Source organism: Haemaphysalis longicornis, unplaced genomic scaffold, assembly GCF_048455015.1.
Source record: "Haemaphysalis longicornis isolate Haplotype H1 unplaced genomic scaffold, Haemaphysalis longicornis Haplotype H1 scaffold_2, whole genome shotgun sequence".
Classification (NCBI taxonomy): Eukaryota; Metazoa; Arthropoda; class Arachnida; order Ixodida; family Ixodidae; genus Haemaphysalis; species Haemaphysalis longicornis.
The window spans coordinates 162,211,987-162,234,183 of NW_027526295.1; the positions used below are offsets into that span (position 1 = coordinate 162,211,987).

The 22,197-nt window shown below is 48.2% G+C and overlaps 1 protein-coding gene across 1 annotated transcript; it reads left to right on the top strand.

The window, feature by feature from the left end:
* The first annotated feature begins 16,382 nt into the window (after nt 1–16,382).
* On the top strand, nt 16,383–19,002 carry LOC144169411 (uncharacterized). Its single transcript, XM_077698541.1, has 4 exons — nt 16,383–16,904; nt 16,967–17,138; nt 17,360–17,401; nt 17,951–19,002. Exons 1-4 carry the CDS (start codon nt 16,668–16,670, stop codon nt 18,349–18,351), a joined length of 852 nt encoding a protein of 283 aa, XP_077554667.1. The 5' UTR covers nt 16,383–16,667; the 3' UTR covers nt 18,352–19,002.
* The last annotated feature ends 3,195 nt before the right edge of the window (nt 19,003–22,197 follow it).

Consider the following 22,197-nt stretch of genomic DNA (forward strand, 5'->3'; position numbering starts at 1 on the left):
TCTTTTCAATGCCTGGAGCGAGCCATTCAAATGCAGTCGACTCTTGATCATCACCTAATTGGAATTTTCGGGTAATTGGAAGCAATGCTCTGGTCCCACCAATGTTACATTCAATTCTGTAGAAGAAATTGCTTGGTAATTTAAAGCTGAAACCCAATTTTTCGATTAATTGAATTATTTCGAATAAAAAGCATCAAGGTGAACGTCACATCTTGATAAAATTGGAAATTTCAAAGCGCCAAAACACCGCCGTGTCCTGCAATGTTGGCACCATCACAACCGAGGTAGCGCATAGCTGATAAAGCAGCTGGTCACTTGAGACTTGTGCCAGTGTAAGCATCTCTCTTTTGAGGCCCTCAACCTTCTTTGTTGCGCACAGCTCCGTGCAACAGTTTGCGTGGTGAAAGCTTCAGGCTTCGATTTTCACCACAAGTCTGAACTATCACGGCAAGCTGTGTCACATTCGAATAGGCAACAAAATAAAACCAAGAAGATAAGATTGTTGCGGACCAATAGCAATGCGCTATTGTGCCTTCTGTTTTTTTGTTGCGGACTTAGTACTAATGGTAGCCAACTGTATAATTTCTCTGGTCACAACATGTTGAGGAAACCGCATTTTCCATGGCAGGGTGTGCCGAATTTCATTTGGCTGCCTTGCCATACTGTCTTAATCTTTTAAGGGGCAACCACACGCAGCGACAGCGAGAAGCGACGTGAAAACTGTAACTCAATGGGTACACCAAACAGATAGCACGAGCGACAGCAACAAGTGAAAAAAATGATCAAACTGCCGCCAATGCCCTGCGTTGTCGTCGTTCGTCGCTGCTGCTCACTTGTGGGCTGCTTCTGTACAGCAAAAAGCAAGTGGCGGCGTCAGCCCGTCGCCTTCTGCTGTCGACTCCCTTAGCAACCTGGTTATAAACATTTTCGCTTGTCACCGTCATCCACACTACCAGTTTGCTGTACCCATTGAGTTACGTTTTGCCGTCGCTGCATGTGGTTGCCGTTTACTTGCCATTTTTTGTACCATTTTCCTATCGATACATAAATATTCTAATGCCTCTGGTCCTGACGACTGCCTAAGTTATCTTTTTGTCACTTTGTTTTAAAAACTCTATAAACAATGAAAAAGATGTCTGTATTCGAATATATTTGATTCATTCAATCCAGTCAGTTTCTGCTATTTGTATTTTATGCGCAGTTCGAAATTTCCTGTTTGCACATCTCTAGTTAATATGTTATGCAAGATTAAATGAATGAACAAGCTGACCAATTGTTCAAACTTTCTAGGGAATGTGAGAGCAGTTGAAAAAACGTATGTATACAGAGAACGAAATCTCACTGGTAATAATCGTGTGTAGAAACCAGGGTCGGAGCAAAAAAATAAATGCCAAAAGCAGATATCTAACGCACAGTAAATGCCCACAACGAAGTAACTTGTGATGCTTCCATGTGAAGGAAGAGAAAGAGCAGGCTCAGAGGAGGTTGGCACTGGACAACTTCTTCTGAGCCTGCTCTTTCTCCTCCTTCACATGGAAGCATCACAAGTTTCTCCGTTGTGGGCATCAATTTCCTGACTACCTGTGATTTTGTACCCCTTCTCTCTCTTCTACCGTCTTATCTTTTCTTCATATGCTGCATGGCCAAAATATGAAGTAAAAAAAAAAGAGGTTAGCAGAGGGTAGTACATGAAAATTCTAGTTGAAAGCTGTAGGATAAAGCGAACAGCAATAGGGATTCTGCGGTTATTGCCATTTTAACCTCTCGTCACGGCAAACAAAAAGTCAGAAAAATCAGATGGTGAATGGCTTCAGCATATTAAGTTTCAGGTGTCGTTATACAGTGGCACAATAGGGTGGACGGCAGCGCCACTGACGTGTCTGAATGATTGGACAATCTAAAAAATCAGACTGTGACTGTGTACAGGTGCCGTCATAAGTAATTGGAGCACAGGAGCTGTGGCCGAACTGTATCGGAGTGCCGTGTAGCTGCACCGGCGGTAAATGAAAGGACGAAAACACGCATGCGCGCCTGCCGACGGCGATGGCCCATCTATACCGCTCAAACCCGTTTTTAAATTTGGCTTCGAGCATTGCTCGCAGCACAGTGCCGCTCTCGGCGACGGCGCTGATAGCAGAGACGATTCTGGCAGCGTCTCTGGCGCACTTCAGCTGCCGGAGAAGCGGCCCGCTGTCACGGGAATTTGTAGTGAGTTTTTCGTTCAAATATTTTTACGTGTGTACGCTATCAGCGCCATCGCCGAGACCAGTATGCTGCGAACAATGCTTGAAGCCAGGTTAAAAAAAGTGGTTTGAGAAGTACAGATGGGCTATCGCCGTCGGCAGGCGCGCATGCGTGTTCTCGTGCTTTCATTTACCGCCGGTGCAGCTACACGGTGCTCCGATACAATTCGGCCACAGCTCCCATGCTCCACTTATGACGGCACCTGTACGTAAAGATCGAAGTCAAACATTGCTTTCAAGATTAATTTTTCATCAAAGAATTTGGCATGACCTACTCGTTCGAAAGCACCTTTTGTCGCATGAAAGCTTGCTCACACCTATGACAATGCCACCAAGAAACGAGAGGCCTGAAGAAGACACCACTCAGTGGAGGGGTGTGAGAGAAGAAAACCCAGGGGCAACAAATGGATATGGACAAAGCAAGATAGCAGCAATCGGAAATGCAGCAGGCAGGCCTTAGTTCTTGTTCTACAGTGTACACAAATAGGCTCAGGACGATGGCTATAGCATGAGCAATGCGAGAAAAATTCTCGTCTAGTGATGTGAGACCGGCCAAAAAGTGCCCTGTGTTAGCGAAAGTAGCGATTGCTACCTATTCTTTGATTACCTACGAGACTCCTGGAATTTCGAAACCACACTTGCATTGCTTGAGAAAATTTCTGCTGAAGTGCAATTACGTTAGTAAATTGCAATCTTTAGCAATTCAATAACCTATAAAACGACCATGCTCAGCAACCCTTGTAGTGCGAATATAGCAATTGAAAAAGAGAAGCAGCTGCATTACGTACACTCAACACCAACTGTCGGGAATCAAACGTGAGTGTGTTAAGTGGGCCCACCACATGCTACACAGTATTTGTTCATTGAAAGCATCAAGTATCTCTATTGTGCTTTCCCTCCAACAGAATAAGTCATGACATGCATTCCGTGAAATAAATTCCATCTTCCAACTCCTGCATACAAACGCTGAAAATTCTCCATTCTGTTTAAAAAAAAATTAGAACAGAAATTGGACAGGTGCAAATTATATCGACACACACACATACACACACACACACGCACGCACGCACGCGCGCCACAAAAATATGTGGCTCCGCAACAGAAATATACTTGCACTGCACTGTCTACGAAAAACAGCATCGGGAGCGCAGATTCGGCTAAACACTTACATCCGCAATGAGAACAGTGGCACCCTGTATGCCAAGGCTTGGACAAGCAGTCTCTTGAGGTAGGTCTGGCGCTTAGAAACGGAGCAGGTCACCGATCAGCGACTCGTACACATGCTGGGACTGTGGTGGAAATTTATCAGCCCCTGTAACGAAAGCGCAGTGAGCGGCGTATCGATGACACATGATACGAAATAAATATCTCCGAAACATTGCTTGCTTTACATTTGTGCGTGCAATCTAAAACCCCTGTTCTGCTTACTACGGCTGTTAACGTAGTAAGCCTCCATGTAATAACTGTCACTAGTGGTAAGCATAGTGACACCACAGAAGATTCTAGCCAACAGTTACGCATATGAGCCAGTAAGTTAAAAAAGAAAAACATTACGACACTAGCGTGTGTTTCGGGTGTGCTTTCGCAAGAAATGGCACGTCGCTTATACACTTTGAAATTAGCCTACACTTCTACCACGAACACTAAAGGCAACATCACCTTGTGTGTTTTCTTCTCCGTATGAAAAGGGCGATGTGACAAGTCTAAACACTTACCTCCTCACGACCTTGTTGCTACCACCGACGTTGACGGCCACGAAACCGAGCTAGCGAAGTCTCCGACTTCGCGCCGTCGAAGCTGAGGCGCAGACTGACGTGAGGCTCGATAGGACCCTAGGAACTTCAGTTGGAGTAAAAGCTGCGATTCCAACCACGAAGGCGCACAGGCCGTCCGGCCGCTAAGTCGAAACGGTGCCGGAGATGCAGGGAGAAGCACGGCCCGCACGACTGCACGGCCGGACAAGCAAGAAATGCGCAAAACAATGTTGTCAGCACGGCCAAAGGCCCTCCATTTTTCAGACCAAAGTTGGAGACGTTTTGAGGCAAAAACGACAGCGTTGCCAGCATAGTTTGGTGCGTTTAGGCCGATTTGGCGGCGGTCGCGGGCGGGTTTTAGTCGGATGCCACCTGTTATATGTGCAGCGCGCCCGAAAGAGAGGAGACCGCGGAGAGAGAGAGTACTGCACATGCGCAGCACCGCGCGCAGCGCCGCCCACCGGCGGAGTGAGAGCGCGCTGGGCCGCACACCCGCAGATGTTGAGAGAGTGTGTTCGCTCTCACCTGGACACGCGCCGGCGCCAGTGCGTCTGCTGCGGCTATGACGCAACACAATCCAACACAATCCACTTTAATCCATTCCAATCCAAATCCATTCCAATCCAGTCCAAGTCAAGCCACGTCAAGCCAACCCAAGTCAATCCAATCGAATCCAATCGAATGCCCCTCGCGAGAGAGTGTTCGCTATCGGAGAGGAGAGGGGGAGAGTCGAAAGGCTGAGGATAACAACGGACGCACGCAGGAAGGACAGGGCCGCCGACAAGAGATGCTCTCAGCGCCGCATCTAAATGGTTTTGAGGATGCTGAACACCCTAAAAAAGGGGTGTTGAGCATCCTGATACTCTGTTTTAAATGCAGAGCATTTCAGTAACTCACGATGTCACCCGCGTTGTCCCGTAGTAGTCCGCACAGGCGTTGTCCGCACCCCTCTTCCTACGCTATATAACAGAAAATACTATCCGGCGCCTGGTTTCGATCCCTCGACCCTGCGGGCGGAACGCAATGTACATGGTGCTTTACCCACTGCGCCACAAAGCCGACACAGAATGGGACGCTACGAACGCGCCTTATATCGTTGACTCATTCAAATTACTGCTGACGAGCGCTCTCTCGTCAACAGTTGCCACAAGTGTAACAACATTAACGTAACGCAAACTACTTAACGTCGTGCGCCCCCGGAAATGCTCTGCATTTGATCGTGCCCCTCGCGAGGGGGATGTTTCACTGCGTCGCCATGCGAACAGTTTGCCACGCTTTAGTTTCAGTTCTTTCTTTGCTGGGGTGCCGACGAGCGGCGCCACCTCCTCGCACTTCGCCGCGGGAGGATCCGCGGCGGGGGCGAGAGATGGCGCTGGCGTCTCCGCGGCCGCGTCTGTTTTAAATGCAGAGCATTTCAGTAACTCACGATGTCACCCGCGTTGTCCCGTGGTAGTCCGCACCGTCGTTGTCCGCACCCCTCCCCCTACACTATATAGAAGAAGAAATGCCTTTTTGTCAACAGCCCTACCGGTGTTGTTTTCAGTGCTTCATTTTGAGACAAGTGAAATGTCACCTTGACGGCGCTCAGTGGGAGAGGCTGCTCCTGGCATTCCTTGAGGCGCACGTGTGAAGTTGGGGGAGCACAGAGACGCTCTCCGTAAAGAAACGCGGAAAGAGGACTGGCTCTTAACAAAGGCACATTGTACGTCCGCGCCGCTAGCCTAAAGGCTGGTAAGTAATGCTGCGACAGCGCGCACGCGGGGTCTCCAGGGCTTTGGGAAGAAGGCCGACCGATAAGCAAAGAAACCCCCCAAACAACGCGCCAGCAGCTCCCTCAAATGACGACGAAACGTCAAACGCCCCACCGGCACTCTTTCGCCAACGTCCCGTGACAAGAGCCGCTGGAAGGGAAGTCACGTAGACCAGCTTCCCCAGCTGTCGGCGGGGGCGCAGCGCCTTTCCCTCGTGGTGACGACCTTGTCGGCGAATGCCCGGGAATCCCGGCGCAGCTTAGCTTCTGACAACAGTGTAGACGTTCGATGACTCGGTGCAAAACCTTTCACAGGGACGCGGCGCGCATAACCTGCATAGCCAGAGCGCTTGTTTCGGCTCTCTGCTAATCACCTGACTGACTGACTCATCAACGGCGCAGAACGTACATATTTGAAATTTCGGGACTACTTGGAGCAGGGGATCACTAATGCTACAGTCACTATCAAGGTTGGAGAGCTCAGTAAAGCTTGATATCTTTCAATTACACCCCCAACGCAGTCGCAAATTCTGGATTATCCTGCGGGCCCGTTCATGTATCAAAATATACGTAACGTTTAGTAGTGTCTACGAAGTCATTTCATGCTTTTTCCCAAACAACATCTGATGAGGCAAATCTGAATTCGGGGCCAAATTACGCTTTTTTACGGATTTACTCAATATCCGCTAAACTATCGTCGGGACCTACCACCAGTATACATTGCTACTGGACTCTGCATTCTGCGTTCAGGCGTTTCTCCTTAAGAGGCGTTGCATTCCGAGGCACGTGGGGGTTTTAGTGACGTAGACTGAAGGCGCTACAATGTTTACGGAATTGAATATCAACCTTGCTCGTTGTTGAAAGCGTTGGTACCGTGAGATTCAGACTTTTTTTAAGGTGATGGCATGCACAGTGGCAATGTGAATCGGCGGAGCACGCAGCATTCAACACAAACTGTCTACGCGCAAGTTACAGTTGGAACATTCTGATGGCAAGCGTGGCAGGGGGCGGCAGAAAGTTAGATGGGCAGATGAGATCAAGAAATTTGCGGGGATAAATTGGTCGCAGTTTACGCAGGACCGGAGTAACTGGAGATTAATGCGAGAGGCCTTTGCCTTGCAGTGGGCGTAGATAGGCTGGTAATGATGATGATGACAGTTGGAACACAAATGAATTGATCAAGAAAACCAACGGCATGCAAGCGGTACAGGGAGGGCATACTTACTTAGTAATACACGTGCTGTTCTTGCTTTTATATCCAGCAGAGGAAAGCCCCCCGATCGAGTCGGTAGGCTTGTCGCAAAAAAATAAAAATAAAAACAGATATTTTAACGCTACTTTTAGAAGTATGGAGTTCACTAGGAGAATATACAAATCAACACGCGGATTTGCAAAAACTTTTAAATTACGAGGTAGTTTTTGTGTTCCTCAACTTATACAATTTTATTAAATACCAAACAAATCGTCCCCACCACCTCAACGCCCTTCAAAAAGGGTGTTCATTATTTCAACACCCTTCTTTCAGAAGGGTGTAACGCTACAAATTAAGGTGTTCGAAACTTAGAAAAATGGCGTAAAGAAAAAGGATGTAAGAAAAAGGGTGTAAGAAAAGACCGCCAACAAGAAAAAGGTGAAGAGACCTCCAACTTTGGAGGCATTTTGAACCTGTTTACATGGGTGGACTGAATATTTTCTACAAGCGGGGGTGTTTTGTACCTCATGATATTTAAAGCAATATTAATTGGAATAATTTATTACCAGTGAAGCTATTTAAGCTTGAGCTAGTTTAGGCGGCGTTAGCAAAAAAATACAAAGAAAAAACTGCGGCACCTGTAAAGGGTGCGCCCCTGTAGATAGGTTACTATAACAGTGAAGTCGGCTTTCGAGCTTGTTAGAATGTGAGCACAAGGGGCGTATGCGTATGCGAACCTGTTACTGTACCATTTCAAAGTTACTAGTCTTTTTTGGATTCTAAAACACAAAAAATTGGCGCAGCTTGCAATAGTCGTGCAAGGCTGGAGAAACAGCATGAATGGGGCTGACCTAGCTTGTTTCGCCCTTGGATCTCCTGCCAGGGGGGGGGGGGGGTAAGGGGGGTGGCACACTTGAACAGCCTTGTAAAATCCGGTTAAACTTGGCCTTACCCCTCAGCGGTCATCCTAGCTTAGCTAGAACATTGCAAAGCTTAGCAAACAACAAAACTTAGCATCACCGGAAGAAACCAGGTTGACCCTCAGCTCCGCTGTTCTTTTTTTTTTTTTTGCAACTGCACATCTATTTCACACCGTTTGAATTACCTACGAAAGGCAAGCCTGCTGCAGTGGTAAACACACTTTTCGCCACATGACTATAGTCTTTTTTTTATTTTGAAGGTTAAAATTGGTGTTTCACGTGTCAAAACTAAACTTGGGGCATAAAGTGCACCGCGTATGGATACGAGCGATCATTGCACACGAGCAATTATATTTCTTGCGTTTGAAAATTTTTTGCGAGTAGAGAAGTATATGAGATGTTTTGTTCTTTACAGTGCTTTTATGCATCCAAGCATGTCCTTATTCAATGAACAGCTGAACACCTTTTCCACACCATTTCAACACCCCAAGAAAAACCAGGGGTATTGAAGCTGATCAGCACCCTTTTTTTCACACGAAAAGGGTGTAGAGCTAGGAAAAGGGTGTTCAGATTCAAAAAAAGGGTGTAAAGGCCTCCTAACACCCCTTTTGCACGTATGCTACACCCTTCCTGGCTAAAAGGGCGTAAAAAAGTTTAGTGTGTATGAAAATTATGGAGTTTCTTTCTGACGTACTCGTGTTACTCCCTCCCTTCTTTGATTTATCTCGCCAGTTTGGAAGAACGAATTTGCGTGCTTCATCAATCATTTCCTTTTCGGATTGGGATGGCCGCTTGACTGACTAATTTATGGACCTGGCGCATGTTCGAACCACTCGTGGTGGGAGCTTGGGGTTTGTGAGGAGAGGTACTTTTATCCATGCCTCGTGTTCCCGGGTGTTCTTGTTCGTGTTCGTGGCAGCTTTGTTTGAAATGATACATAGTGTTATGACACACCCGTGATTCTAATTCAGACTGATGTCCGTTCGCTTGGTTTGCTTCGTGTTGACCTTTAGGTCTTGCTTGTCACAAATGCTCATAAGCAATAGGGTATTCCAAACGGTATACGAGATAATTGAACCGCCAGCGAAAGGGGTACAGAAGTACTGCTGAAAACATAAAATTGTCATCAGCGTCGCGCAAGCGGCCTGCCGTAACTCTCAAAACGGTCGTATTTCAGCGATGGCACTTGCTATCCTATTCAAGGCTTTAAAAGCACGAAAAACGCCATGGAACATCTATATCGTTTCGACACCGGGGCGCGAGTCCTTAGAGGGTAATGCATCGGCAGATACCGCTACCCGAGGCCACTCACTCCGGGCTTTGACCCTCATTGGCAGCAACCACTCTACCGACAAGCACCCGTACACCCCCAAGCGCAGCTCGGACACACTTAAGAACTCCAGGCTATCAAGTATAATATTCCTGCCGCCCCACCGGAAGCTAACCAAAGAAGGACCCACGCAATTCCGGAGACTGCAGACAAATTCATTTACGCACGCCACACAGCTACGCAGGATACACCCCACTCTCTTCAGATACGACAGCAACTTCTGCTCTGGGATGCCAAAACCGTGTACCGCATTGGGTGGGAGTCTAAGGGAATCACGGAAGTACCAGAAGTCATAGCACCGACACGGAAGCAGTGGGAAGTCCTTTTGACAAGCGATGTCCTCGAAACCAGCGTAACCTGGGGACCAGGGCCATTGAACCTGGATCTGGCCATGGTATCCAGGACTAGGGACGCCACCCTGAATGGTTTACCGACAACCATCCAACGCTATTTTCTTCCTATTCAGTTAGAACAATGTTTGTTTTACCTCCAAGCAAATTTCAGCGGTTATCGCTGTTTTATTGAAGATTCCGTGCGACGCTTCTAGTGCCTTTTTGTACCTGTTAAACGCTTGTAAATAACGGTCAAGGTGTGTCTTCTTCCCAAGTGAAATCGCAACGAAATGCCCGCGTGAAATATTTGTGAAGATGGCTACACAGACGAAGATTGTCACATCATATAATTAGGTCACTGGCCGGAAGGGTCTCCTCTATTTTCTACGTTTTTCAAAGCATGGACGACAACCGGCTCAATAAACAGCGACTTTGCTGTGCTCGGCGAACCCTTGTCGCGACACGTACTTTTACTTTTTTGGCCTTTTTTTAATTCATGATACTGTTGCGGATCACATGGAAGGAGACGTGCGACAAGTAAAAAAAAAAAGATAGGAAAGCCCTTATAAAAATCAAATATAGTAAAAAAAAGCGATAAGGGTGGTGTAGTTGGCGGGAAGGAAGAAAAGAAAGCATGTGGTCCAGTTACTACGCTCTTCTCTGTTGTTATTAATACTTTTATTGGGTGGAGTGGGATCCGACTCCGGCTCCTTATCGTCTTTTGCTCGCTCCGTTTGAGAGTAGGGTAATTAGCCACGACTACTTCTTAAAGGAATCATCCTGATCCCTCTTATCGTTCCGCAACTTCAGGCTTCTGAGGAGCAAGTTGTTTCTTCGTGAGTGAGGAGGACTTCATAGAGATTCAGGCGAATAGATATACGAAAGGAATATTTCGCGCTAGTGTCAACTTCAACGAGCGCGGCATCGTTGCCTGCATGTGAGTGGTTCTCACTTGGTCGGCGGGCTCGTGTTTGCGAGCCCCGCTCAGAGGTAAGAGGGGCGGCAAGAACGATGACATTGTTTAGAAAACACATTTGCAGTTGTGTAATCATAATCAATCTATAGCTCATCAAAGACGTTTTCGTCCGCAATTTTTATACGCTACATACAACCCAAACAAGAAAAAAAAAATTGCCGCGGTTTAACAGGTTTTGTAGAGTGCCGTTCTTGATAGATTAATTGTGTTCTCTGAGGCGATTATTTAGGCAACGTCCAATTTGCCCAATATATACTTTGTCACAAGTGAGCGGCATCTGGTAAACAATACCAACTTTGCATCCCACGTAATTCATGGCGTGTCTCTTCCCGCATGGATTAGGCTTCTTTTTTCCGCTGTTTTTTATCGCTGTTGCTATCTGCTTTTATTATTTTATGTTATGTAGAAGCCTATTTAAAGCAACTTCTTTACCTGCAAATAAATAGTTGCGAGTTGCACTTTGCTTGTCTTCCTTCCTCTGTATGTCCAGTTAGCTCAATTGTCGTAGTTCATAAAGCACCAACTTGCCCAACCGCACATTTTACTGTAGTGAACGGGAGTTCAGTTGCACAAGACAAAACGCAGACGCTGCTCAACGCAGTCGCCGCTGTAAGCGCGAACGCGCTCTGAAATTTTTGACGCAGCCAGCCACCGCCTCATTGTGTAATTTTCTGATGGCACGCGCCCGTACTCTTCCCTCTCCCTCTTCGCCCCCCGACTCTCCAGGAACGAACAAGTGTGGTATTACACTCAAGTACAGCTTCAGAATGACAAAAGTTTCCCCTGCGCCTCCGCGCCGCAGCCGGCCGTTCCTCCGAGCGTGGCGCAAACTACGTGTTACTGTGTGTTACTGCGAGTAGTTTGCAGGTGACAGACGCCAGTCTTTTCCCTGATTTTTCTTACTTAATCTGCTCATTCACTACGGCAGCGACAACAAACTACGCGAGAAAAAGCAGACAATGTGTCTGTTGTCTCTTTTACCCTTCGTGCTTGCGTCTTTTTCGCTAGTTTTTCTGAACAAACTGGCCCAGCAAGTAGCACTACGTCACTCATTAAGCGCATCTCCTTTCAAAACTTACGCGCGCCTTCACATCTGGGTCCGTCGCTTCGCAGGAGCATACATAACCTCATGCTGTTCATAACTTGTTCCGAAATATAGAGGCTCTCATTGCCGAAGCCGTCGGTCACGCGAATCGGTTCGGTCGGTGGCCAAAAGCGTGGTCAGTGGTGTTTCCCTCCGTGCTGCGAAACGGCACGAAACGCTTGCTTGACCTCGCTGGGCTTCAAGGTGAGCGGGATGCTACCAGGCGTTAGTTGAGTTTGTAGCAGGAGTAGTGTGTAATAAGGGTGGTGCGCGAGAGGTTTCAGTCAGGATACGTGCATAGTTTGGTCTGTGGGTAGCGGCGGCCTATTGCTTGTACTCACTGGCGAGGCGCGCATGCTCGCAACCGTGTGAGTGCGCCGTCACTCGTTGCGTCGGGCTCCGCGGCATGGCGGTACTTGTCCGTGCTAAGCACATGACTGTGTTTCACGTTAACAAACTCTACCTCAACGAACGCAAAGTTTGCCTCGAGTCCAATGTGAGTGCGATTAATAACATCTATGTTAACACCACCGTTGAGAATCGGGTTGAAACGGAGCAGACGAGGCACACCGATGTTCTTTCTTCGTCGGCGTGCGGGCGCAGTGGCCCACGCCGTGCCATGTCCGTGGCACTTCGGCAATGTCTGTGGCCGTTTCCACTGTTACCAAGCGAAGAAACTGACAGCTAAACTTTCCAACGAATACCATCTAAAGGAGAACACAAAGGGGGGCGTGGCTGTTCCCGCGTGTCGTTTCTTCTGGGATTATATGCGGACCTGTGAAGCGACGAAGGAATTCTCATTTTCCTGGCCTACGTGACCTACATAGCCTTGGCCTTGTCGCATGTCGTAGCAGTAGCCCCGTGACGTGGGTGCTGTAGAGATTGCTGTGAAATGTCCATGGGCTTCCACTAGCAAAGGTGGTTTTGAGCCGATCGCTGATTAAGACGGGGCTGTAGTGCTAGAAGTTGCCACCAGACCTCTCATGGATTCCAACGCCTCCTTGAAGAGGCCGCACAACTGAGGTGCATACAAGCCGCAGAGCCATATGGAAAGACGAGGGGTCACGCTGGCGGCTAGGAACAGCAAATTCCGGAGGTGCAGCAGGGGAGGCGCCAGCAGGATTGCTTCCGGTGTCTCGTTGCTTCGCTTTTGACAGTAAACTGCCAACGCCAGGGGTGCGATTGTAAAGCGGCGACACCGAAATTGAGCTAATTTTCAACCAGCAGAGAGCCCCGCGTTTATTCAGCAGTGTAGACATCTCAGAAGCCCTGCTCGGGATACGATGATGATGATGATGATGCTCCCGGTAAGAAAGTTAGACATTGATCATGAGGGGCAATAGATGAAGTACAGGATAGCGTGGATGATGTGAGTAATGTTTGGGTCAGTGCAAGTAATAGTCGATTCCCAGAGTTTCATGGAAAACCATAAGCGCATCTATGGTTTCCCACCAAGTTCTCACACTATATGCTTAAAGTTTCCGCCGCCTATTTTAATGCAAAAGCATTAACTTCTTTAGTACGCGAACATCCGGCATCTGCAGTCCGCTTGACTGAGTGATGACTCTTACACCCGCCGCGGTGGCTCAGTGGCTAAGGCGTTGCGCTGCTGAGCACGAGGTCGCGGGTTCGATTCCCGGCCGTGGCGGCCGCTTTTCTGGTGGAGGCGAAAAGCAAAAACGCCCGTGTGTACGAGGTTTCGGCGCCCGTTAAAGATCCCCAGGTGGTCGAAATTAACCCGGAGCCCTCCACTTGGGCGCGCCTCATCGCCTGCGTTCCATCGGCGCGTTAAACTCTACAATCAATCAATGATGACTAACAATGACTGATAACGGAAAGAAAAAAATGGATGAAGCTTGCATTAGGTAGCGCTAGGCTTGAACCCTAGCGAATTAAGTGGCATCATCACGCATTTGCACAAGCTTGAAATGGTTAATTTACGTGTTCCGTAGTAGTATTCATCGTCATGTGCATTGATACCGTCGTGTTCCTCATGCCATATAGTTTCATACTAATATATACTATAGTTCATACCACAAGCTAGCTGCAGCACTGTGGAGGCTACATTGTTGTCAACAGTGCGCCACCACTGAGGGCGCCCAACTCACCGTGAAGGGGGTCCTGAAAGGACATTCTCTTCTCCCCTCTCGGCAAGTGGAACCGCAAGGCCTTAGGCGCCTTTTGTCACTTCCTTCGCGGTGAGTTAGGCGCCCTGAGTGGGACAACAATGTAGCCTCCACAGTGCTGCAGCTAGCTTATGGTATGAACTATAGAGGGAAATCTGTCGCTGCAGTCCCGGGCCGCCGTGGGCGGCGCCATTGCCGCTAGCGACGGTCCTCGCCTTCTTGGCTTAGCTAGTCATATGGCTTCTTTTTTGTCTCGAAACCAGAGTCGACAAAAAGGGGTAACATTTTTTTTTGTTCAACGTGCATGAAGCTTCTACATAATCACTGACAAATTAATCTTTTTGGAGGTTGAATTTTATATTATCGAAACAAATTTAACAAACCTTGTACAGTAATGTTGTTTCTTTTGTGCAGCCAGAGCCAACTTTTCAGCCTGTTCATTAGCCATGCCAAGGACAAGTGGAACGTGCCTGCTCGATACATGACGGAACGCTCGCGGAAGCGCGGCTCCCCTAGACAGTGGCGCCAGATTTCCCTCTAGTGTATATTAGTATGAAACTCTATGCCTCATGTCAAGCACTGCATCTGCGGTAACCCTGGAGGACAGCTGGGCCGCAGCGGCGGCGCGTACGTGCACAACGCATGCGCGGCATTCCTGGAAGCGCGTCGAGGTTCCGTGGAGCACGTGTTGCGCCGGCTGTGGCGTTTTTGGTTACTACGCAAGGCGAGGCACTACTCGGGTATTTCGACAGTTTTTTTCTATTTTTTTTTTCGCTAAAGTAACTGCGCAAGCTGGGGACGCTCAGCTACCCCCACGAGGCACGCGCTCACGAACACTCGAAAGTATGTTGCTCCTCGGGGTTTTCGCCAGTTTTTTTTAAATGCGAAGATGTTGAGCAAATCATTTGTGGATGGAGTCCGCAATTTTGTTCTTGTTCTTAGTGACACTGCAGCTACCCACAGGAGAGATTGACCCTGAATTGGGCGTAAGGAGGGCTACTGCACCCGCTTAGAACAACTGAAAATTAGAAACTTAGCCATTTATATGCAAGAAGGGGGCATTATTACAAAAGAAAATGGGTTGAGAACTGGAAGTAGAGTTTGGAATAAATTGAGCTTTATATTTTGGATAATGGACATGCAAGAATCAAAGCTAGCCGGGAAGGGGCTTGGCCTCGTACACGTATGCACGAATTGTATATGCACGAATTGCACGTATCCACAAATTACACCAGTATGCACGAATTGCTGCAGCTACCCCTCAGAGACAATATCCCAGTGATGTGTCCGCAAACGATCGTAGTGCCGGTATGAAAATAGGAAGACCAATTTCTTGTAATGGGTTGGCACGGTGACGTTGCCTAGTCCAAAAAAGCCGCGGCAATGCAAGATGGAGTACTTTAAAGTCTCATTTTCAGCGCAAACAGCCCATCGGGTCGAGGAGGCGGGAGTAGCCCGGTGCATATAAAAGTTGAGCTGGGGTATTCTACAGTGAAGCTAGTTAATGTTGCCTCGCCTTGGCGAGATTCACAAAACGTGAATTTCAATCATGTTTTAAAGGGACGTTATATTCAAAATAAGTGACAACCCTTTCCTGCATTGTTGGTAGTCCTTGAAAGGTTCGAAACCTTGCTCTGCAACAATAAATGGAACAAGGCATAGGGAAAACAAAGGGCCATCGAACGACGGTCGCGCCACGCAGTCAGCCCGTAAATTAAGCAGTAACCATTTGTGACCGGTAACCCAAACGAGGCAGAAGTTCCGCAAATGAAAGGCACAAGGAAGTTCAACGCACGAATAAGAGCGTGGTGCACAAGCGTGGCTGCATGCATTCACGTGACTGTGAACACCCACCCATGCCCGGCATGTGTGTTGTGGATTCTCCGGGACATGCCTCCTGCTCACACAGCGGCAGATCGCAGCTGCCACCGGAGAGATGTCCTACGGCCATTACCACTTCTCCGAGTATCTACTGTAGAATAACTTCTGGTGGAAAAAGGGAGCCTCCGTCGCACCACGCGTGCTTTACTTCCACCGCGTGGAACGGACCTCCACAGAGGGCTCGCTCGCTCGGAGGAGGTCCTGCTGCGGAGGATTCGAGTTGGCCTGGCGTTATACCCAGCAGTTACCCACGCTTGGCCTGCCCATAACACGCCCCGTTCGCGGACACCTGCCCCTTCTGGATGATCCCTGCGTCAGAAGCTGGCGTTGAACCACTGTTATGAACTTGGTCAGGTCTTATAAACGCCGGAATGCGGTAGGGCTCCATCCTGGGAGACCCTGAGATTTTAGGCGTTGGATATGGGGGCCCCCTTCAGCGGTCTCTTCTTGGATTTTTGCGAGAGAGAGAAACGAGAGAGAGAGGGAGGGAGGGAGAATAAATGTATTTATAGCGACAAGCAATTGGTTGTAGCCCTCAGTCCAGTACCCCTTGAGGTTTCCCAGCCTCAACAGCCCTCAACACCAGCAGCGCTGGTCATTGAAGTCGGAGCTGTTCAGAGCTTTCTCCCAAAGCTCGTAAGAAGAAACGGAAATATTTCAAGACTGAAGTGGACGTGGGTGTTGCCCCTACTATAATGAAGAGTGTCCGGGGGTTTCACAGAAGCGCCATAGCCGGAAATATAGGGTGGGTGCAATAAAGCGCGTTTACATGAATGCGACAGTAGCGTATCGCATTGGATTTGTCGCATTGCCGTAGCGCATCGCATCGCATGTAAGCAGGCCAATGCGCTTGGAAGACGCGTCGCATCCGATGCGCTAGACCAGGGTAGATCGAGAAGGCAAATGCGACTTCCCGAACGCATGTAGCGGCAGGCGCATCGTATTTGCGGAACTGATGAATTGTGGGAAGGCGCCCGCCGCGCCACCCACGAGTGCCGCGCGGACTACGCGGACTATTCGGAGCGGCTCACTCTGGTTCCCTCGCCCGCGCGCGCACACTGAGGAATTCGAAGCAGAACATGGCGTCCGCCTCCAATGCACCCGCATCGGCGCGCGTAACATTTTCAAGCCAAGAAACGTACCATTTTCTCGCCATAATAAGCGAGATGGACTTAGGAGCTCTGTTGGACTCACGCCGTCAAAGGAACCAAAAGTACTTCCTCCAAATAAAGGACAAGATGCAGGAGCTGGGTTACGGGTGGAGTTGGAAGCAGCTGAGGACGCATTGGAAGAACCTCAAGACAAAATACAACAAGGTACGTTCATTCGGTGTAGCGTGTTTGTGCAATGTCCAGCGGTTTCCTTTTTCTTCCGCCAGGAACTGTACGAAGTCAGCAAGAGTGGCGCAGAGCCCTCCACGTGGGTATATTTCGGAGAGATGAACGCGATTTTGGCGCACCGACCGCGGGCGCAAGCGGCCCGCACCGGTGTTGACAGCGACGCAGTTGCCGCTGACGGAAACGCGTCCGACGTGGACGAAGACCAATCTGGTACGAACTGATTTCTGCCCTTGGATGAATACAAACATACCGCAGTGTTCCATTGTTTTCTTTGTTACAGGCTACTTTTAAAGCCAAAAACTACAACTGTTTACTAGAAGCGATAAAGTGATGTCAGTATTTCTGACCACACAATGCATACACAATGCAAATGGATGGTGGGCGCTCATACTCTGGGTGAGCGCGATTTCGCTGTTTTCTTGTTTCCACAGACAGGACCGAGCCCGAGGACGACACGCTGTGCGCGACGCCATGTAAGTTGTGAAGAATGTCACTTTCCGCGCACGTTCTATATAAACGAAAGTATATTTCCCTTCTCTTTGCAGGCAGTCCTCCCACATGGTGTTTTTGTATTCTTTATAAAACCTGGTCCACACGGAGTTTGTTACTTTCGAGAGTAATGTACGATGTCCATACGCACCACAGGCATAACATAACAGCTAGATGACTCGGTGGCAATATTTCAGGAACTGTTTCAAGGTGCTTTGTGAAACTGTTTTTTGCATCTTCCATATTCCTTATTCAGGTGCCTCAGCAATTATGTATTCCAGTGGATTAGTTTTACAACTACAACATTCCGTTAATTAAGTGTTACAGGAAGCGAAAAATAAGGCACCGTTGCAAGCATGTGTGCACAAGCATAAAGTATAACGGATTTACGTGCAAATCTGTGTTAAAATATTTTTGGCGTACACAAGTGTCTAGAGAAGTCACGACAAGACAAAGCTTTGCACACACATTTCAAACTTATTTTATTACGAATTTTCTTGGCACGGATGATTTGTTTTGTTTGTTGAATGCAGCAGCCAGCGAAACCAGCAGTCCCTCCAGCAGGCCACGCAAAAGGCGCAGGCAAGGAAACGAGGAGCTGCACGAGCTGCTGGCAGCACAGCACAAGAGCAACGCACAGCTGCTAGAGCAGCATGCTAACAAGCTTTTCGAACAGCAGAAAGCGCTCCTTGACCAGGAGGCTGCACATATGCAGCAAATGGTCACAACAATAACCGGATCATTTTTACAAGGCACGCAGATGATGATGTCAGCCCTCATGAATACCCACCAAGCTGGGCTTATGGGCTTCGCCATGCCACAGGGGTCCTTTCCAACGCCACAGGGGGCCTTTCCAACGCCACAGGGGGCCTTTCCAACGCCACACAGCACATTTGTCGGATCGGCACCAGTTCAGCAGCACAACAGTCTCTGACTCCGCAGCAAGAGCAACGATTTAACTGCGACAATAAAGCTGGGTTGCAGTCTGCACTTTTGTGTCAGCCTCATTATTATCTTTGCAGTGTTTACTTTCAGCATATCTTACCCATCTGCGCAAACTCCCATGCTAGTCTGAGCATTTCAAAAGTGGGTTTGTGCAGAATGATGATGTTCGAGTGATTTTGTGCACATGAGAACTGAAGATATCCTGCCACCACATGGTAACCTGGAACGAATGAAGTGGCACTCAAGATGAGAGCATTTTCATTTACCAGTATGTGTTGAACTATTTGAAGGCGAGTGGTCAGCTGCATTCTTTACGAAAAAAGTACTCTTCGCTGCTTGTCTAACAAAAGGCAGCACTGACACGATCAAGAGAAGGTAAAAAGAGGCTTTGTTAGCTGCGTTGTTTATGTTCTTAGGAGCTTCCCTAAATGGGAAATGATGCATGCTTCAGTCAAGGTTGATGGTTGACACAGTGCTGAATCAGATTGCTTGGTTAAACGTTTATGTAAAGCAACAGCAAAACTATTTACATTGAACACAGCAAAAAAAAAAAAAAAAACAGGCAAGCCATTGTGGAGAACCACTCCCTGCCGTACATGGGTTCCAACCGCAGCCTCAACGTTTCATCAAATTTATGACATCCTCCACGACATGATGGCCCGCCAAACATGAAACAGGACCCGTGCTTCAGTCAAGGCTGATTGAGACACTGCTGAATCAGATTGCTTGGTTAAACGTTTACGTAAAGCAACAGCAAAACTATTTGCTTTGAAAACTGCAAAAAAAGAAAAACAAACAAAAAACAAACAGGCAAGCCATTGTGGAGAACAACTCCCTGCCGTACATGGGTTCCAACCGCAGCCTCAACGTTTCATCAAATTTATGACACCCTCCACGACATGATGGCCCGCCAAACATGAAACAGGACCCGTGCTTCAGTCAAGGCTGATTGAGAAACTGCTGAATCAGATTGCTTGGTTAAACGTTTACGTAAAGCAACAACAAAACTATTTGCTTTGAAAACTGCAAAAAAAGAAAAACAAACAAAAAACAAACAGGCAAGCCATTGTGGAGAACAACTCCCTGCCGTACATGGGTTCCAACCGCAGCCTCAACGTTTCATCAAATTTATGACACCCTCCACGACATGATGGCCCGCCAAACATGAAACAGGACCCGTGCTTCAGTCAAGGCTGATTGAGAAACTGCTGAATCAGATTGCTTGGTTAAACGTTTACGTAAAGCAACAGCAAAACTATTTGCTTTGAAAACTGCAAAAAAAAGAAAAGCAAAAAGGCCCGTGTGTATGAGATTACGGCGCACGTTAAAGATCCCCAGGTGGTCAAAATTAATCCGGAGCCCTGCACTACGGCGCACCTCATCGCCTGAGTTGCGTCGGCACGTTAAACCCTACAATCAATCAATCAAGCATGCAGCCATTCAACACTATTTTTACCAAGCAGCAGAGCGCAAAGGAAATTCCTGTGCAAGGTAGTCCCGCAAGAAGTCCCGAACATCACAGACGGAATTGGAGTCTCGAGGCCTGGAGGAAGGCTGCTGGTACAGGCCCTGCTCACTTTCTCGGACAGCGGTCATCCAAGTGTCCTGAACATTTCAGAGTTCATTTCGCAGAAATTGTGAAGAATGCAGGCTGCCGCCGCCACAGTTGGCATGAACTTGTAGTTGATATCAGCCCGCTTTAAAGTTATGCGCCACCGCCCCTTCAATCTGCCAAAAGCACGCTCAACCACATTGCGGCCCGAGCTGTGGTAGGCATTGAAGGATTCTTCCTCCCTAGAAAGTCCACCTGGTGGTGTTGCGTACCCTTTTAATATCCATGGTAGACGAGGGTAAGCAGCATCACCCAGCAGCATCAGCGGGATTTGAAGGCCACGGAATGCCTTGTCACCCTTTGGCAGCCGCTCGTCACTTTTTTGATACAATGTTGACAGCCTCAGTGCAGTGGCATCATGCGCGCTCCCAGGGGCTTTGCACGAGATGCTTCGAAACCTGAAAATAATACAATTGATAAAAATAAAATGCCACCGTTCCTTAACACTCGCAATACGGTGCAATTATGTTAAGCTGTAATCTGTGTTGAGCAAGAGGCTGGCTATTAAGAAATGACACGTCTGTAGTATGCTGCAAAGATATGCAGTGGGATTCTCTTTTTCACGTTAGTTACTACCATTTACCATCGATATAGAGCATAGCAGCTGTACTCTTTATAACTGTGAATTTATTATGGTCTGAAGCATTAGCCAGGAATATACTGCAACAGCGAGATGATATGCAGTACAGGGGGGATTAAACGTAATACGAACAACGGAGCACACAGCCTCCGAGGCATGCTGCACCGTTTGACTGCAACCGATTGACTGCAAAGAAAAGAAACGCATAAACTTACAGTCTTCGGTCATCAACCACAGCCTGCATATTATAAGATGCCCACATCTTGCGGTTGATGAAATCACGATAGCCTTTTGCTGGAGGCTGGATCGGTATGTGGGTACCATCGATGGAACCGAAAATTTGTGGTATATGGCACATGTTTTCAAATCTGCTGGCTATGGCTGCTGCTTCTTCTTCCGAGGGCAAGCACACAATTTCAGCGAGGTAGTTTTTCACTATGGCACTGCAGAAGATGTAAACACACTTCTTAACAGTACTCTTGTGAATGCCGAACTGGTTTGCCACAACCCTGTATTCAGCACAGCTGCCCATTTTGTACAGGGCTATGGCAACCCTCTTGTCGAGAGGAACGGGTGGTCGCACACAATTTGGCTTTGGTGAATGAAAGGTGCCATCATCGACACGAGCTTCACAAATGAGGCACGTGTCATCCGAAAGTTTTCTCGCCAGTCTTCATCTGTGAACTCTGTCAGCACAACGCGATCCCACCAGTCAGTGGACCGTGGTTTCGCCCACACAGTCTTTCGCCGCCTCTTGTTGTGGCTTGAGACACCTGCAACACAAAAGCGTATGAAAAAAAAAGAAATTAAAATAATACTAGCCTTGCGAATTTCTGTCGCGGCGACAATAAAAATGGTCAAGACCAAACGATCGCCAGGCGACTAAAGCGACAGAAATATCGTCGCTTCGTCGCAAGTGTGAACGGGCTTTTAAGGATACGCTATGCCAATTTACGCGGACACGCTGAAAGGGAAAAGGGGTAGCTGCTGCACGGCGCTAGTTCCATTTCGAGAAGCGCAGTTGCAAGCACTACTGGTTATATATAACCCCCCATGAAAGAAGCAGCCCGTGGAATCGTCGGCCGCCGTGGTCGACAGCTAGTTTGAACAGCGAGCATGCCGCAGCGCGGAGTGGCGCGGATGAGTTTGTTTGATAGCGCGCGGCCTAGCCTAACGCCTGAATTCTGTTGCTGTGTTCGGTACATCAGCAGCTCGCAGTGCTATGTTTACGCTAAAAGCTTCGCGTATTACGAGCTAAGGAAGACTTTAGCCGGCATCGCCGTTGTTCTGTCTGTTGGCACACGCCAGATAACAAACTATTGATTTAACATTACGGGAATCAAAGTGCTCACCTTGCAAGTGCGCCCATTCAGCGACAGTCGAATCCCCAACAAGGCGGGTCGCTTGCAGCAGGGCTTGCGCGTACTGCGCGCGTACACGGTGGCAACGCTGCCGGTAGCGCGACAATGCAGTGGCGTAGAAAAACAGATGGAGATTCGTCCACGCCGCCACAAGCAACAGAACTTGCAGCCGAAGAGCAACATTACCGAACATTTTCGCGTGTACGAACGCCGCGATCAACGTCGGTCGCGACAGATGCCAAAACGCCCACAAGAAACTAGCCCGCTACCGGAAACTGGTGT

Excerpts from the sequence above, each read along its gene's own strand:
- LOC144169411 (XM_077698541.1), top strand. The coding sequence starts at position 16,668 with ATGGCGTCCGCCTCCAATGCACCCGCATCGGCGCGCGTAACATTTTCA. Across the intron at positions 16,905-16,966 it reads TCAAGACAAAATACAACAAG|GAACTGTACGAAGTCAGCAA; the intron begins GTACGTTCATTC and ends TTCTTCCGCCAG. Across the intron at positions 17,402-17,950 it reads CACGCTGTGCGCGACGCCAT|CAGCCAGCGAAACCAGCAGT; the intron begins GTAAGTTGTGAA and ends TGTTGAATGCAG.